This window comes from Mercurialis annua, linkage group LG6 (assembly GCF_937616625.2).
Source record: "Mercurialis annua linkage group LG6, ddMerAnnu1.2, whole genome shotgun sequence".
Classification (NCBI taxonomy): domain Eukaryota; kingdom Viridiplantae; phylum Streptophyta; class Magnoliopsida; order Malpighiales; family Euphorbiaceae; genus Mercurialis; species Mercurialis annua.
The window spans coordinates 8,314,515-8,333,866 of NC_065575.1; the positions used below are offsets into that span (position 1 = coordinate 8,314,515).

A 19,352-nucleotide genomic window follows, 5' to 3' on the forward strand; every position below is an offset into this window, starting at 1 on the left:
TTTTTATCAAACCGACCGAAAAGTCATCAATTTTGTTGGTTAATTTTGTCGATCGATAATTTTACTCACCCTTACTGGTAATGTTTGAACCTGTTCATATATGAAGCGCATATTTGAACTTATTTGTTTATATATAAGGCATATTTGAACTTTTCATATATGAAAAATACATTTGAACATTTTCATACATAAAGGACATATATGAATCGTTTTATACATGAATGACATACTTGAACTGTAGGTCAAACATTAAGGCATATTTGAACCACCTCAACTTCAAAAAGTCACGTTAGATTCCACCTAAGCAAGGATTGACAGATTTTCAAACGGTGTTGAAAAGAGGGGTTTATTTGAGCTTTTTTAAAAACATCAAGTTATTTTAACACCTTTCCAAACATCAAGGGCCAATTTAATCCTCATGCTAAACATGGAGGGCATATTTGACCCTTTAAAGACACTGAACTAAAAATTAATTTTTTAATCAATATGTACTTAATTAATATTTAATCAAACAAATATTATCGACATGCCAAAATTTACAACTTTTTAATCACGTCGCCGCCATATTATAACGCTATCAAACGCAAACAAAACACAATTAAAATATTAGATATTCCACCCATCTCATCATTCCAAGAAACTTTCAATTAAAATATTAGATATTCCACCCATCTCATCATTCCAAGAAACTTTCAAATTCAATTACCCTCATCACCAAACCAATTAAAAGCAATTTCATTGTCATCCAAGAAACACTTGTTAGGAGGGACATTTGAATATGCCAAGAAATTCCCACCACCTTTAACTTCAATCTTGACAGTGAATTCACCATTTTCACTCTGGAAGTACTTGAGTTCTAGAATCGTTCCGCCATTGTTGAACATATCGGTTAGCCCAACCGGAGAGTAATTTAACGCCTTTGACAATGAAATTTCCGTCGGATAAATGGAAGTTATCGTTAGAAGTCTTTGATTTGAGTGTTTTAACGAGTGATTTAGCGGGATTATTCGGTGGAGTCATAATATAAAGAAACGGAGTAAAAAACAGAACAAATAACAGAGTAATTTGAGGAATTTGTCTTAATGAAAGATTTTGAAGGTGGAATTATAATGTCAAAATGATATGTTGTTGATCAAAATGTAGTGAAATGGTATGAAAGCTAATGAAAACAAAGAGAGGAAAAAATTGATATGTATACTTGTTAGTTGCTGCGAGTGTCACTTGCTATGCATGCAACTCAAATATTTTGCATGTATGTCAAACTTTCATATAATCTTGGCTTTGTCTTTTTTTTTTTTTTTTTTTTGCCAAAGATGGCAATATATAAATATATAAGAAGAAAGGCCATTTCTTGAAGATGATGAACCATTCTTAAACAAAAAATAAAAATGGACTTCGCGGCTACTATTGAGCCATCCAAATACACATTCGTTTAACAAATTAGAACGCCAAAGCGTAAATAATTTGCTAAACAAACGGTAGCAATATAGAATAATAAAAAACTTAAAAGAGGAAATTACTTACCATTGAAAAAGATATTAATATAAGTATTACCTTAATTGTAGAGCGCAGTACTCAAAGATGGCAATATATAAATATATAAGAAGAAAGGCCATCTCTTGAAGATGATGAACCATTCTTAAACAAAAAATAAAAGTGGACTTCGCGGCTACTATTGAGCCATCCAAATACACATTCGTTTAACAGATTAGAACGCCAAAGCGTAAATAATTTGCTAAACGAACGGTAGCAATATAGAATAATGAAAAACTTAAAAGAGGAAATTACTTACCATTGAAAAAGATATTAATATAAGTATTACCTTAATTGTAGAGCGCAGTACTCAAACATGGCAATATATAAATATATAAGAAGAAAGGCCATCTCTTGAAGATGATGAACCATTCTTAAACAAAAAATAAAAGTGGACTTCGCGGCTACTATTGAGCCATCCAAATACACATTCGTTTAACAAATTAGAACGCCAAAGCGTAAATAATTTGATAAACGAACGGTAGCAATATAAAATAATAAAAAACTTGAAAGAGGAAATTACTTACCATTGAAAAAGATATTAATATAAGTATTACCTTAATTGTATAGCGCAGTACTGAAATGTCGGGACCATACAGAACAAAACACACCTGCATAACTTACCTGATAATAGCAGAGTTCCACCAACTGACGGCCGAGGACGAAGTTAGAGGGGCAATTGAGAAGCACCTCTAACGTAATAAAAAAAACTCTTCATGTATGATATGAACACCCATAAAGAGAAAATGAATACCCAATTGGGGGATGATTTTTTTTTTTTAAATGACCCGATTGCTATGTTTATAACTCTGCTAGCCATTACATCCTTTTTTCATAATAAATTCTAATTTCACATCCTAACATTAAACTCCCTTTTAAAATCTCACAAACTCATCTATTACTAATTTATAAGAAAATGATTAGTTTTGACGGTTTTCATTTCTTAAAATGATATATAACAAAATAATATGAATTCAGAGAACTAATTTATAAGAAAATGATTGAATTATAAACCAATGAGACGACAACTAGGAAAATGGTTCATAAAAAGAATCAGTTTTTTCATGTGCAAGATGCCAATGAATAATGAAGAAACAGACATAAATTATAAAAAAATTAGTTTTAATTTTGAAAATTGCAGGAAGTAACAGATACCCATTGAACATTAAAAAAAAAAAGAAACAAACCTTAAAACAGACATTATATGTGCATAAAAGTAATGCTTAGAATAAGGTGGGTTTGGTTGATCAACAATTGGTTCATTGATCATCATCGCCATTTCAAAAATCATCAGGAAATTGTTAATACGCAATTAACTATAGTTAAATATATAATTAATTAATATACTCCCTCCGTCCCACTTTAGAAGTCCCATTTGACTTTACACGCAAATTAAGAAAACATTAATTATTCTTGTCTTTTCATGTTTTTTAATGTTTTGCCCCTATTAATGATAGTGGAATTTTCCATAAAACTCTTTTAAGATAATTAAAATAAGGGTAAAATGGGGTATTCAATGGAAAAGTATTCTAAAAATAGTAATGAGATTTTTTAAATGGGACATCCCAAAATAGAATATGGGACTTCTTAAATGGGACGGAGGGAGTAATAGTTAATGATTGGTTATCACATTTATTATTGTCATGTATCTCACGATGAATGAATGATTCATACTCTTATGTAGCGAACTTGGTTCACACAACTATTTCTCCATTATCTAATATATTTTTATCATCATTTAAAAAAGACATTATTTTTGTTTACATAAATATTAATAAAATTACAAAATCTTTCTTGCGTCTAATTAAATTTTTTTATTTATTTTTATCACACAATTTAAAAAATATAATTAACATCTTATTATTTTCTATCTATAATTTTTTAGATATAACTAATTAATGAAATTTGATTTCGACAAATTTCAAAGGAAACCGAACCAGAGGGTTCGTCTACTTTAAATCATACCGAACTTCACATTGACTCGCCAATACAAAGAGTCCCTCTTAATTAGGAGATCTTTCCTAACCAGGACTCTTCCGATATGGTAGGTAAGATAGACCTGCCACGATTCAAGAAATCACTTTCCTTATCAACCTTCTTTTTAAAATTATGCATTATAGAAAAATACTGTAGCCTACCTTTTCATGTTGTAATATATTATGTTTTATTATATTGTAAGCATTAGACGACCTATTTAATAAACAATTTAAGTTTTTTTTCATTAACATTAATTATTCTAGTTTTATGACGTGTTTTTATCGTACATTTATTTAAGTGATTCCTATGAATTTATGATTGCTCTTGTTAAAATGGCAAAAAAAAAATATGTAAGAAAAAAAGTGTAAAATTCTTAGATTTGTAATTTAATAACAAAAAAAATCTTTGCCGTCTTTCTATTATTTTTTCTCTTTAAACATTTTAATTTTGTTACTGCTGATTATTTTATTAATCATTGTGGTCTATTTTTTATATCAGTTTAATATTTAGTTTATCTTTATTCGGACTCTTTTGTCATTCAATTTTTTGTGGTTGAGCTAATGTAGTGATCACTTATCTAAAAAAAAATTATATTTGCTATTTTTTGTGGATTCTTTTTTGAAAATTATTTTATATTCTCCCCGTTTTATAAATGTATAAATTTTCTTGACACTTTTTGAATTGTACGTAAATTAGAAAATATTATTAGTGCTACATATTTTGTTTATAAATTTTTTAAAATAACCTCAAAACTTATTCTAAAAAGTGTATTTCTAATGCTACAAATAAACTATCCATTGAAACTATTAATATTATTCCATAATTGTGACTATCCATAAAAATAGTTAAGAATTTTTTTTAAAAAAAAAATCTAAATAAGAACATTTAAAATATAACAAAAACAATTATCAAAAAAAAGTATAACAAAAGATAAAAAAAAACAATATATTTTGAGACAATTCAAATAGAATTTTCTTATATATATATATATACATATATATATATATACATATATATATATATACATATATATATATACATATATATATATATATATATATATATATATATATATATATATATGTATGTGACTGAAAAAGTATTATTACTGATAATCTTTTTATTTTTATTTTTATTCCATCACACTCATTTAAAGATCAAGTTACCGACGTATGCTTTTCCCCCTTTTTAGCAACTAGAAAGGAGTGATTACCACCATAAATATCAATTACAGATCCATTAGATTTTTACTTTTTTCAATTCTATAACAGTAATGTATTTTTTTATACTTCAAACGCAAGCAACAGTGTTTTGCAAAAAAGGTCATGTAACATCACTGCACTGTTGTATGCAAACGCAGGAAGATACTATATTGAATCTAATAAATAAAAGCTTTAGATTCACTCCGATTATTCAATTTGGTTGATTGTCCACACTCCTTTGATTTTAATAATACTGTGAAAACATGTAGTTCAAAACCTCAAAATTGAGGTGGAAGGAACAGAGCATTCTAAGTCAAACTGATAATATCTGATTTTTTTCTACGCGTTAATGATGAAAAATCAGTAAAAAAATATAGGAAAATAAAAATGAAGAAAAAAGGAAAAACAAATAAACAGCGACGGCTGCGACGAACAAAGCCTAGATGATGACAGACGAAGATGGAGCTGCTTCTTGTTCAAGACCACAGCGATGGTGGATTTTTGTTGTTCGGACTAGGCATAACTTTTAGTGTTTGCCACAACAAAACATATAGTGTCTAAGATGGGAATGGAGGCAGTGGAGTTGGCCAATGTGGGATCAAAAGTGAAACAACACTGGGAAAAAAAACTGATATGGAACCTTTCCAATAATTTTGAAGGTAAAACGTCTTAAATTGCACGAAACAAGAAGAGTAGTTGAGCCTAACATAACGTAGACCGTGTCTTGATCATCACAGCTTAAAGCTACAACATATATATCTTTTGCACCTGAACATCCGGGATTCAAGACTCTCAAGTTAACTTTGTGCACCATACTCCACTCCTTGTGATCGTCAAGCTCCCAAATTCTTAGGAAACATCCCCACGTATGAGATACCCGCAACGAGTTTTGACAAACACCGAGATATGTTCCCCCAATGTATGTTGTTGGAGGCCCGTCAAAGCAGTGAGCCTTGACAGTGTTGGGATCATAGACGAGAATTTTCTCAGCGGAAGCCGGCCAATGCATCATCTGATTGTAAATGACAGCTGATCGAGAGATGTAGAAACAGTTAATTAAACAAAGTTCATCCGCTGCAGGTACGGCAACATATTCTTGAACCCATTCTCCACTTTTGGATGAAAATATATCCATCTGAATGATACGGGGATTCGCATAAGATGTAACAAAAGTTCTAGAAATAGCCACCACCTTAAATTGTAGACAATCAGGACTGATGATGCCGACACGCCCTTGGTCATCCATATCATAGTAAGGATCACAAATCAAACCTATATATGAAGGTTCACTCGGAAGAGAAGGGATTTCAGCCCATTGCTTCGTAATAGGATTGCAAATAAAGCATCGTAACGTAATAGCATCAAGGCATAACAATAAACCATTGCAAGAAGCCACAATTTGGACATATTCGTCTACTCGGGGACTTAAAATCTGATGCACTTTCTCACTGTACGTCAACAACTCTTGTCGTGGGAGGCGGTTTTTGGTTCGGTGGGCAATGAAGGCTGTGATAAAATCAGGATTGTTTATAAGATTGAACCAACGTTTACACACTAACTTGTATTGGATAATAGATTTGCTGCAACTAGTGCTGCGATTCAAAATTTCTAACAAAATATCGTCATTCATCACATCGTTCATGCATATTCTTCCACTATTATCACCACTGCTCAGACAGGAACACCCTACTTTTTTCTTTATCTTGCTCCAACCAATACCCATTCTGCGATAAAACCAACTTCAGAATTGCAACATGAAATTAAGTGTTCTGGTTATAAGTAGACAAAAGAATTCACCAAAATTAGGGTATCGGACTCCTTTACTAATACAACCACATGACCCTTCCTCTAATAAGACTCCTACTTTATTTTACAAGAAATTTAAATTTAAGCTGCATTCTTTATATAAAAAAGAATGATAAAATTTTACAAGAATAAATTAAATATTAAAGTTTAGAAGTTTCTGAACCGTTACTAATATAAAAAATCTGAAACGAAATAATGTAAAAACATTTTATATGTCATTGATTTAAAGTTTTGAAATTTTAAAAGCAATTTCAGAAAGAGAGAAAATATTGAAACTAATGGCTACTTCAATGCATATTGAGACACACAGAACCTCACCATCAGCCTCTTCAATCCGGACCGGCCGTTCGAACATGAAGGTCAAAAAGTATATTTTCAGCCTAAAACAATCAATTCTAGGGTGAACATTGCAATCCACTCAATAACAGAGATATCAAACAAGTATAAAATATCCAGTACAAACATTTTCTGGTTGATCCAAACACATTCGCCGAATGCATTGGAAAACTCATATTTACCTGAAAAACCAAAAGATTATCTCATTTGTATCAATAGCACCATATGATGATACCTCTGTACAACCATATTACCTAACTTTATGGAAGAAATATTGTAAACAAATCTACAGATCCCATCTCAAATGTACAAGACTTATGAAATCACCTTAACCCATAATGCAAAATCTACACACTAAGCTTGAAAAATTCTACAATAGAATCTCCATGTTCAAAATTTCTTCTGTCTATATCTACCATTTACACACCCCAGTACTAGCGAAATCACGCTAAGTGTTCCCAGTCTTCATCAGAACTCTTCTCCGATCCGTCCTTCGTTGGCTGGCCATCCATGGAGGACTCATGAATAAGATCACTGTTCTGAGATAACCCCGATGAGGCTAGGATGTTACCTGTTTGGCTCGAGAAAGCAGACTTGCTCAAATACACAAAGCCATCTTTCTTCATAGACATTTCTTCCAGTACTCCAAATAGTTCTGATAAAGCAGGTTGCCTGCTAGGGTCCTCCTGAGCACATTGTTGAGCAAGGTTGAGAATTTGATGTAGTTCTTCGGGAGGGTAATCACCAAACAGAAAAGGGTCAACCATGTACACAGGATTCGTGTTATTAATGAGCATATCTTTGGCCTGCAAATAATTCAATCGAGCTCTGCCATTAGCCGAAATATGTGAGCTATAAGGAACTGAGGATTTACAATTCGCTCATACATAACACATGGTCAGCAAGTTCAGTGTTAACAAGCAATAAAAACAATCAAATAATCACAATCTTACCCAGTCTACTAGGTTTTCCAGTCCACTACTTTTATCCTTGACGGGCTTCAGGCCAGTTAAAAGTTCCAAGAGAAACATCCCAAAGCTAAAAATATCACATGCCATTACCCTCAAATCATTTCACTGTGCATACTTTGCAATCCCTTTGCAGCGGCTACAGCGATGTTAACTCTCGTGTTCCAGTCCAGTTCTTGTTGAAGTTGTGGATAATCTGTAAAGAAAATGCATAAACATGGTAATAGAATAAAATATTTAGGCGTGAAAACTCTAATACAGTGACTGACATACCATGGAGATAACTTTCATAAAAACCTATAGGCATGAGCTCAAATAAGGGTACAGTATGACCTTCCGCGAAATAGACTCCAATCAATTTCACAAGATCTGGATGACCTGGTTTTTTCAGTGTAGCCATTTGAACTTCAAATTGCCTCCTCCGTTGTGGTCCGTGATAAAGAGGCACCCCATCGAAACCAAGATGCTTAGATACAACCACCTAAAAATTCTTACTCTTAGAACATGCTGAAAGCAATCTAAAAAGAGAAAAAATACAGTTACTGACCTTTCTAATTGTAGGCAAATATCCCTTGTAGGAGTACTCTCGACCAAAAGGACCTACAATTAGGCAATATTCTGGTCTAGAGTTATCTGTTGCTACAGAGGAGGTGTGTGATGTAACCGAGGAGGACTCCGATTTTACAATATGATTAACGAACGATGAGGGGCTCCTCCAGTCAGTAATTTGCAGTGAAGAGCCATCAGTGGCGGATGAGGGACTGCCTTCAACTCTGCGAAAACATAAACAGCACAACTCACTTAAAATGAAAGAAAACAGGACACGTAGAATGTAGATTAGTGACAGCCTAGGTGGCACGCACACTTCATGCAATTACGGTGTCTAATAACAATCTAATTGATTTTTCAGATTTGCTACAATACATTAAAGCAATCAAACACATCTTTAACACCAATGCAACCGCACTTATTCAACACCAATGCAACAATTCTAATAATACCAAAGGCTCCATGAAAAATCATACCACATAAATCACCACAAACCCAAAAACAGAAATTAAGAAATCCATGGTTTGCAAAAGTTATGCTCCTCAAGCCAATGGCCAACACCATTCAAGTAAGCATTTTTGAATCATAAGAAACTTGATCACTTTGCATTCATTTCTCTGATTAGCTATACCAGACATTTATGCCCGTGAATAAAAAGATTATCTTAGCAATTAAACAAACAGAACAAGACATAACATGAACAAACAAATCCTGAATGTTGAGTTACAAAAATATGATAAAGTTCATCAAAAGGATGAATAAATTAGCAGTTCATGCTTGTCTCAGTTTCACGATCAAAGAAAGCAACAGCAAAACAATAGAAATATATAAGATGAAACCTAATTGGGCATAATTTTCTCAGAATTCAGTCTTACCCTTGTATGCTTAGCACCGACTGAAAACCTCCGTGAATTTCTAAATCAATGGTAATTTGGATAGTCTAAACGGATGTTACTGACCAAACCGATTACTTTCAGTTGACTCGTTTTAGTGATACATTTTGATTATGTTGATTCACGGATGATTTCTTACATAAACAAGTAGTGAAAGATTGAGAGTGAGAGAAGGCTTACTGCAATGTGGCTGGACCATGAAAGTGTGGGAGCTGCAGGAAAAAAAGAATAGATTAATTAGTTTACACCACATGTGTTACAATACCTCAAGATTCAAGAATTACACAATACCATGATGTCTTCTTGTTCAGCAAGAGGAACCAACTTCTGATTCTCAGCAGTCTCCTCTGGTGGAGAAACATTTGGACAGGGCAGGGTCGCTGAAGAAACACAAACAAAGATTCAGTAAAGAATGCTTGAAAATAAAAAAGAAAAACAAGAACAAAGAAAAGTTGGTATCTTTAAGCAACATCAAAAGAAAACAAGATTACCTTGATCAGTAGTTGGTTCGACTCGTGTGGAGGGTGTTTTGGGGCCACAGAGACAGTTCCCCATTAGTAACTTTTAAAGAATATTAAAATGGCGAGTAACGAGGGTTTAAAGAAGTATTAAAATGGCGAGCTGAGTTTTAAAGAAGTATTAAAATGGCGAGCTGAGTTTTAAAGAAGTATTAAAATGACTTTAAAGAAGCTGAGTTTTAAAATGGCAGGGTTTCATCTTTCTTTCTGCACCAAATGCTTTCTTTGGGAACGCTCAGTTGTTTGTAACTGCGCTCCAAATAAACTTTATATTGACAAATGTACCCTGGCCTATATTTTTCCGAAAACAACAATGCAAGTCCTTTAATTTCAGAAATATAACAATACACAATTTAGTCATTTAAATTATATTTTTTATTACTCTCACCATTCTATATAATTAGTTTCATAAATTATAAAGTACACAAATTTATAATTAAGATGAGCATCTTCATTAAAATATTTTAATTAAAAATTACTCTATTTGAATATTTATTTATTTGCAATTCAATATTAGTTGCTCTAATTATTTATTACTTGGACCAAATTTGCACATTTATATTGTACATGAATCCCGATCCGACTTTGATATGAAACTTATTTTTACATGGAACTTAGGGGGTGTTTGATAACCTGAATAAATAATTTTGGAGTGCGAATATTAATAGTTGGAGTGGGGAAATCGCTACCCGCTTTGTTTCTTTCTTTTACTAATGTGCTCACGTGGCAACTCTCTCACTTTATTAGATCCCTAAAACGGTACCGTACAAATGTCATCTTTTTCTCTTCCCTAACGGTAATTTCTCCATCCCCCAATTTATGTGTCGCCTCTATAGCATCGCTGCCCCAACTCCAGTCTCATTATTTTATTTTTATTTTTTTGCCAAAGAGTCTCATTGTTTTATGGAAAAAGGGTCAAATGAGCCCTTCATGTTTGACCTGAGGAGCAGATTGACCCTCTATATTTAGAAAGGTGCTAAAACACACTCAACGTTTACAAAACAGCTCAAGTAAGCCCCTCCTTCTAACACCGTTTTAAAAACCGTCAATTCTTGCTTAGGTTGAACTTTGAGGTGGTTCAAATATGCCTTTAATGTTTGACATGTGGTTCAAAAACATGCCCTTCATATATAAAAGAGTTCAAATATGCACTTCAAGTATAAAAAGGTTCAAATATATGCCCTTCATGTATAAAAAAGGTTTAAATTAAATTTAATCATCAAAATACTCAACTTATAAGCCTGCGAGTCTAGTCAAGTTTTAATAAATCTTTTAATTTTTTATTATTATAAATATAAACACAATATCTTTATTTTTTTATAAAACTAAATTTTTAAATATTTATACAAATAATCCTGTCGAATCGCGCTCGAGTGTCAACTCGAGCTTCTATAATAATATTTGTTGAGTTTGAATTAAATTTTAAAATTGAATTGACCTCGAAAGTGATTGTATTTTTCTTAAAATCTACTCGATTACATTGCTAATATCAAGTGATAATAATGTCTTTTGATACGAGACAGATTTTCCAAGACTTCGATAGGCCATTTCATGTACAAGTAACAATATAAGTTCAAGACCAAACAAATAAGAAATTCTCATCAAAACTAAATCAATTGAATAAAAAAATAAAATCAAACTAACCGAATAAAGCGCTAATTCGGCCATTTCTGTTAAAACCGACAAAAATACAAAAAAAAAGTCAAAATTTTGGCTTATTCGGTTAATTTGAATAATTCAAATCTCAAAGCGAACCAAAAATTAAAAATCTATATTTTTTATCAAACCGACCGAAAAGTCATCAATTTTGTTGGTTAATTTTGTCGATCGATAATTTTACTCACCCTTACTGGTAATGTTTGAACCTGTTCATATATGAAGCGCATATTTGAACTTATTTATTTATATATAAGGCATATTTGAACTTTTCATATATGAAAAATACATTTGAACATTTTCATACATAAAGGACATATATGAATCGTTTTATACATGAATGACATACTTGAACTGTAGGTCAAACATTAAGGCATATTTGAACCACCTCAACTTCAAAAAGTCATGTTAGATTCCACCTAAGCAAGGATTGACAGATTTTCAAACGGTGTTGAAAAGAGGGGTTTATTTGAGCTTTTTTAAAAACATCAAGTTATTTTAACACCTTTCCAAACATCAAGGGCCAATTTAATCCTCATGCTAAACATGGAGGGCATATTTGACCCTTTAAAGACACTGAACTAAAAATTAATTTTTTAATCAATATGTACTTAATTAATATTTAATCAAACAAATATTATCGACATGCCAAAATTTACAACTTTTTAATCACGTCGCCGCCATATTATAACGCTATCAAACGCAAACAAAACACAATTAAAATATTAGATATTCCACCCATCTCATCATTCCAAGAAACTTTCAAATTCAATTACCCTCATCACCAAACCAATTAAAAGCAATTTCATTGTCATCCAAGAAACACTTGTTAGGAGGGACATTTGAATATGCCAAGAAATTCCCACCACCTTTAACTTCAATCTTGACAGTGAACTCACCATTTTCACTCTGGAAGTACTTGAGTTCTAGAATCGTTCCGCCATTGTTGAACATATCGGTTAGCCCAACCGGAGAGTAATTTAACGCCTTTGACAATGAAATTTCCGTCGGATAAATGGAAGTTATCGTTAGAAGTCTTTGATTTGAGTGTTTTAACGGGTGATTTAGCGGGATTATTCGGTGGAGTCATAATATAAAGAAACGGAGTAAAAAACAGAACAAATAACAGAGTAATTTGAGGAATTTGTCTTAATGAAAGATTTTGAAGGTGGAATTATAATGTCAAAATGATATGTTGTTGATCAAAATGTAGTGAAATGGTATGAAAGCTAATGAAAACAAAGAGAGGAAAAAATTGATATGTATACTTGTTAGTTGCTGCGAGTGTCACTTGCTATGCATGCAACTCAAATATTTTGCATGTATGTCAAACTTTCATATAATCTTGGCTTTGTCATTTTTTTTTTTATGTTTATTTATTGCCAAAAATAGCAATATGTAAATATATAAGAAGAAAGGCCATCTCTTGAAGATGATGAACCATTCTTAAGCAAAAAATAAAAGTGGACTTCGCGGCTACTATTGAGTCATCCAAATACACATTCGTTTAACAAATTATAACACCAAAGCTTAAATAATTTGCTAAACGAACGGTAGCAATATAGCATAATAAAAAACTTAAAATAGAAAATTACTTACCATTGAAAAAGATATTAATATAAATATTACCTTAATTGTAGAGCGCAGTACTGAAATGTCGGTACCATACAGAACAAAATACACCTGCATAACTTACCTGATAATAGCAGAGTTCCACCAACTGACGGTCGAGGACGAAGTTAGAGGGGCAATTGAGAAGCCCCTCTAATGTAATAAAAAAAACTCTTCATGTATGATATGAACCCATTAAGGGGAAATGAACACCCAATTGGGGGATGAATTTTTTTTTTTTAAATGACCCGATTGCTATGTTTATAACTCTGCTAGCCATTACATCCTTTTTTCATAATAAATTCTAATTTCACCTCCTAACATTAAACTCCCTTTTAAAATCTCACAAACTCATCTATTACTAATTTATAAGAAAATGATTAGTTTTGACGGTTTTCGTTTCTTAAAATGATATATAACAAAATAATATGAATTCAGAAAACTAATTTATAAGAAAATGATTGAATTATAAACCAATGAGACGACAACTAGGGAAATGGTTCATAAAAAGAATCAGTTTTTTCATGTACAAGATGCCAATGAATAATGAAGAAACAGACATAAATTATAAAAAAATTAGTTTTAATTTTGAAAATTGCAGGAAGTAACAGATACCCATTGAACATTAAAAAAAAAAAGAAACAAACCTTAAAACAGACATTATATGTGCATAAAAGTAATGCTTAGAATACTGTAATGAATATATGATTAGTGTTATAATTCAAACCTGTAAGTGGCAGGCCAACGATATGATGATGGTTATTGAATCATAGTTAATACTTTCCTCCTCCCGTGACAGTTGTCGGCCAATAAATTTCAATTATTAAACAACATACTCTGAAATTGGAGGATAGAAAACCAAAAGAAGAGAGATCCAAGTTGATGATGTAAGAAAATGGCAGTGGTGGGTTTGGTTGATCAATAATTGGTTCATTGATCATCATCGTCATTTCAAAAATCATCAGGAAATTGTTAATACGCAATTAACAATAGTTAAATATATAATTAATTAATATAATAATTAATGATTAGTTATTACATTTATTACTGTTAAGTATCTCACAATGAATGAATGATTCATACTCTTATGTAGCGAACTTGGTTCACACAACTATTTCTCCATTATCTAATATATTTTTATCATCTATACTATATATAAAAGCACGGATGGGGGGATAGGCAAATTTACTGAATAATCCTTTTCAGTTTGTTACTAAATAAAGGTTTTATAGTCATTAACTAATTAATTATTTAATTAATCACTATTGTAATTAAAGTCCTAATTAAAATAGGTAGCTAAATTATCTCCAATTTTGTTTTTAGTATGTAAAAAATAACTAAATTGTCTCCAAATTAGTAGGAATACATATCTTTTAGTTTGATTGACCTACAAAATTAAAACACTGTATTTGGTCAATATATTATTATTTAAATTTTAATCTTATTATTTTTAAAGATATTATTAATAAAATTAAATTAATTATTTAATTATGGTTAAATTCAGTATGGAAAAAAATTTAATAACCGAACATATTATATTTACTTTTATAAATATTCTTAACTAATTTTTTTTGGTAGAGAAAATATTAAACTATTAATGTACTATAGTATAGATTAATTATAAATTAAAAACTAACGTAGATAATTTCTACTAAACTACTGAAACTATAATATAGAGTAATTGTAAATTATGTTTTTTACGTTTTTTAATGCAAACCTCATGCCAACAATTTTGTTCTCCGATTTTTGCTGAATGAGTAAAAACGTATGTTCAACGGAATGAAGCAATATCAAGTCTAATTCTTTGTTTCAAATTTAGAGGACTCTATGCACGTATCTTTGGTAACAAATTGATACTTTTGCAAACCATAAAGATCAAATTATTCTAAAAATAAAACTATGAATATCTTTTTCTGCTTATTATTAATGACACATCTTAACCATGTATGTATAACTTAGAATATCGTTTTTTCCTTGTTAATGAAAAAAGTGTTGCTCAAATTTAGAGGTTCATGCATGTGACTCATCAAAAATTAATATCTTTAGCTAATGATTTAAATTGTATATAAATTAATTTAATTTAGCTAATACTAATTTAAAAAAATTTATAGTCACGATTAATTAAAGATAGAATTAAAATAAAATTATTTTAATATTAAAGTTAGAGTCCTATTTAATAAGGAATCGAGATATATTTTAAAAAAAAACAGTAAATTAAATATTGAATAAAAAAAAGTTATAAATACGTTGGTATAGTCGTAAAGATATTTTCTAATTTAAAAAATCTAATCAATTTAATATTAATTATACACAAAATACATTGGTACATTTATAAAAACTATAAATAAATGTTATTAACATCAATCATTTTATAAAATTAATAAATTAAAATTTAATTTATTTATAATAAAAACACTAACACTCTTCCTGGTATCCTCATGAGGAAGAGGTACCGTCTGTATTAGAGGCTACATTAACCGAAGGCGATTTTAATAGCGAAATCCTCCGATTTTTAAAGAACATGTATTTGATTTTGATTATAAATAAAATATATTGATATTATTAATAATAAATTTAATTAATATATAAATTGACGAGTCACATTACAGGCCACGTGCGTAGCACGTAATGCGAAACTAGTCATTTAAAAAAGACATTATTTTTGTTTACATAAATATTAATAAAATTACAAAATCTTTCTTGCGTCTAATTAATTTTTTTATTTATTTTTATCACACAATTTAAAAAATACAATTAACATCTTATTATTTTCTATCTATAATTTTTTAGATATAACTAATTTTGAAATTTGATTTCGACAAATTTCAAAGGAAACCGAACCAGAGGGTTCGTCTACTTTAAATCATACCGAACTTCACATAGACTCGCCAATACAAAGAGTCCCTCTTAATTAGGAGATCTTTCCTAACCAGGACTCTTCCGATATGGTAGGTAAGATAGACCTACCACGATTCAAGAAATCACTTTCCTTATCAACCTTCTTTTTAAAATTATGCATTATAGAAAAATATTGTAGCCTACCTTTTCATGTTGTAATATATTATGTTTTATTATATTGTAAGCATTAGACGACCTATTTAATAAACAATTTAAGTTTTTTTTCATTAACATTAATTATTCTAGTTTTATGACGTGTTTTTATCGTACATTTATTTAAGTGATTCCTATGAATTTATGATTGGCTAAATACATCTGCGTATCCCTGCACTTTTCTGTTTTTGCATATAAGGTCCCTGCACTAAAGTACCCCATTATTAAATCCCTACACTTTAACTTCCATCATCTCAAGGTCCCTCTGTTAAGGTTCTGTTAACGCGTGCAGTACACGCGCCGTTAATGAGACTAGTATTCAGTTTTATAGTTTGATATATACAAATAAGGTCCCTGCACTTTTAATTTATACAAATAAGGTCCCTACACTTTAATTTTATATAACAAAGTCCTTGTAATTGTTTTCATATAAAAATTTATTTTAATATATATTTTTTAAAAAATATATAATTTTAATTAATAATATAAGATGCTAATGCAATTTAATTAACTTTTTATAATGTTTAAATTAACAATAAAGATATTTTTAAATTAATAAAAATATTATTATTTTCTTACTTTTTTATTAGAAATGAAGCAGTCAGTTTTGTCTTGTAAGTTTATATAAGATACTCAAATTCGAAATTGACATATATGAGGATCGACATCTGTTTACTTTTTTTCCCCCTTCAAAATACGTCAGTTTACTTCTGTAAATGCGATGTTGTTATGTATTATTTAAAAAAAATCATTGGTATAAAATATCATTTTAATAATTTAATAAAAAATATTAAAATTAGTTTTATTTATGTTAGTTAATATTTACTTTTAAAAATAAAAAATCTAGTTCACTTTTATTTTTTAATATAATTAAAAATTAATTAATTTTATTTTTTATTTAAAGTTAAGTAATTTATAATTTAAAGATTATTAAAATTATATTAACGATCATTTTATCAAAATAAATATGATTTAAGTATTAGAGTACATTTCGTGAATGAGGCCCTTATTCAAGAAATATTCAAAGTTAGTTTTAAAAAAATTAAAGGTAACATAAAAAATTATTAAAAAAATTAGAAATTCATTCAGACTTTCGCTTGATATGTCTACTTTAAAAATGGAAGTAGACAACTCGAACTTGTATGCTTATATAACATACTCAATTTTGAAATTGACATATATCAAGATCAACGTCAGTTTACACCTCTAAGTGCAATGTTATCATATTATTTAAAAAATAAAATTTATCGGTATAGAATATTATTTTAATTATTTAATAAAAAATATTAAAATTCGTTTTATTTCTATAAGTTAATGTTTATTTGTTAAAATAAAAATTAAATTCACTTTTATTTTCAACGTAATAAAATAAATAAATAAATTATATTTTTTTTATTTATAGATGAATAATAATACATTAAACATTCAGTAAGAATGAATAAAATAATAGCTAAAAGATATAATTTTTGACATTATTATTATTTAAATATATTAAATTCATACCCTTTAAAAAATATTAGTTTTAATATTTTATACTTAAATTTAGTTTTATTAAACTAAAAATTAATTCATATTTATACATAATCTCAACATTTAAAAGTGCAGTAACGTAACATTAAAAAATTAAAAGTGCAGGGATCTAAAATTAAGAAAACTGAAAATGCATTAACGGCGTCAACACTCGCCTTAACAGAGGGACCACGGGATGATGAAAGTTAAAGTGCAAGGATTTAATGATGGATATTTTAGTGCAGGGACCTTATGTGCAAAAACAGAAAAGTGCAGGGACACGCAGATGTATTAAGCCTTTATGATTGCTCTTGTTAAAATGGCAAAAAAAAAAATATGTAAGAAAAAATGTGTAAAATTCTTAGATTTGTAATTTAATAACAAAAAAAATCTTTGCCGTCTTTCTATTATTTTTTCTCTTTAAACATTTTAATTTTGTTACTGCTGATTATTTAATTAATCATTGTGGTCTATTTTTTATATCAGTTTAATATTTAGTTTATCTTTATTCGGACTCTTTTGTCATTCAATTTTTTGAGGTTGAGCTAATGTGGTGATCACTTATCTAAAAAAAATTATATTTGCTATTTTTTGTGGATTCTTTTTTGAAAATTATTTTATATTCTCCCCGTTTTATAAATGTATAAATTTTCTTGACACTTTTTGAATTGTACGTAAATTAGAAAATATTATTAGTGCTACATATTTTGTTTATAAAAATTTTAAAATAACCTCAAAACTTATTCTAAAAAGTGTATTTCTAATGCTACAAATAAACTATCCATTGAAACTATTAATATTATTCCATAATTGTGACTATCCATAAAAATAGTTAAGAATTTTTAAAAAAAAAAATCTAAATAAGAGCATTTAAAATATAACAAAAACAATTATCAAAAAAAAGTATAACAAAAGATAAAAAAAACAATATATTTTGAGACAATTCAAATAGAATTTTCTTACACACACACACACACACACATATATATATATATATATATATATATATATATATATATATATGTATGTATGTATGTATGTGACTGAAAAAGTATTATTACTGATAATTTTTTTATTTTTATTTTAATTCCATCACACTCATTTAAAGATCAAGTTACCGACGTATGGTTTCAAATTAAATTTGAGTGGAACAGACGGACAATTGCTATTTTAATGAGTTTTGTTTACTGGAGAATATAAATAATTTTTTTTATTTGAGTAATTTTTTTATTCTTTACTTCTTGAATGTGTGTTTTTTGGTTTAATTATTGATTAAGTTGTATTTATATTTCTTTATTAATAGAGCATCCATAACACACATATGAGGTTAAAGTAAGGGGTGGCGGTTTTAGCACTCCAACAGTTAATAACCGCACTTCAAAATTATTTAAAAATACTATTATACCGTTCTTATAAGTCAACGTGTCCCATTTTCTTTTGAAGGAAATATATCTCCTCTAATTGGCAGAAAAAAACTTCTTTTAAATAAAAACTACAAAATTGCAATACATGTAGTTTATTTAAATGTAATTTTATGTTATTACTATTTTAATATTTTTATATATTTTATTAGTTCCATGTCTTTTTTTCATTATTAATATATAAAATACTATGTTACTGTATTTTTAATTTTTATTATATATATTTTAAATTTCACTAACATTTTTCATTTTTTATGAAAATGAAATATCAATTTATAAAAAAAAAATCAATTTAATTAAAATTTCAATTTTACATAACTAA

At 29.2% G+C, this 19,352-nt stretch overlaps 2 protein-coding genes across 3 annotated transcripts; both read right to left on the reverse strand.

The window, feature by feature from the left end:
• Positions 1 to 5,151: 5,151 nt before the first annotated feature.
• On the reverse strand, positions 5,152 to 7,273 carry LOC130015680 (putative F-box/kelch-repeat protein At4g22430). The gene is made up of 4 exons (XM_056106318.1): positions 7,210 to 7,273; positions 6,925 to 7,036; positions 5,353 to 6,436; positions 5,152 to 5,235 (listed from the first exon to the last, which is right to left on the reverse strand). The coding sequence occupies exons 1-4, from the start codon at positions 7,271 to 7,273 to the stop codon at positions 5,152 to 5,154; spliced, it is 1,344 nt and encodes a 447-aa protein (XP_055962293.1).
• Positions 7,032 to 10,186, reverse strand: LOC126686959 (probable serine/threonine-protein kinase PBL6). Of its 2 annotated transcripts, none has more exons than XM_056106446.1 (7): positions 9,756 to 10,186; positions 9,556 to 9,611; positions 9,445 to 9,476; positions 8,370 to 8,595; positions 8,096 to 8,303; positions 7,808 to 8,018; positions 7,032 to 7,660 (listed from the first exon to the last, which is right to left on the reverse strand). In XM_056106446.1, the coding sequence occupies exons 1-6, from the start codon at positions 9,817 to 9,819 to the stop codon at positions 7,918 to 7,920; spliced, it is 687 nt and encodes a 228-aa protein (XP_055962421.1). In that variant the 5' UTR covers positions 9,820 to 10,186; the 3' UTR covers positions 7,032 to 7,660; positions 7,808 to 7,917. The 2 variants fall into 2 exon arrangements, with proteins under 2 accessions (XP_055962421.1, XP_050237234.1); XM_050381277.2 differs by having other exon boundaries at positions 9,556 to 9,644; positions 9,756 to 10,181.
• Between the last annotated feature and the right edge of the window lie 9,166 nt (positions 10,187 to 19,352).

What these genes read in the sequence shown, in the direction of transcription:
- LOC126686959 (XM_050381277.2), bottom strand. Translation starts at nt 9,819, where the DNA reads ATGGGGAACTGTCTCTGTGGCCCCAAAACACCCTCCACACGAGTCGAA. An exon ending in CTGAACAAGAAGACATCATG is followed by an intron (nt 9,477 to 9,555) that starts GTATTGTGTAAT and finishes TTTTTCCTGCAG; the next exon opens with CTCCCACACTTTCATGGTCC. An exon ending in ATTTGCCTACAATTAGAAAG is followed by an intron (nt 8,304 to 8,369) that starts GTCAGTAACTGT and finishes AAGAATTTTTAG; the next exon opens with GTGGTTGTATCTAAGCATCT.
- LOC130015680 (XM_056106318.1), bottom strand. Translation starts at nt 7,273, where the DNA reads ATGGTAGATATAGACAGAAGAAATTTTGAACATGGAGATTCTATTGTA. An exon ending in TGTAGAATTTTTCAAGCTTA is followed by an intron (nt 7,037 to 7,209) that starts GTGTGTAGATTT and finishes TTGGTTTTTCAG; the next exon opens with GTAAATATGAGTTTTCCAAT. An exon ending in GTTATTGAGTGGATTGCAAT is followed by an intron (nt 6,437 to 6,924) that starts GTTCACCCTAGA and finishes GTTTTATCGCAG; the next exon opens with AATGGGTATTGGTTGGAGCA.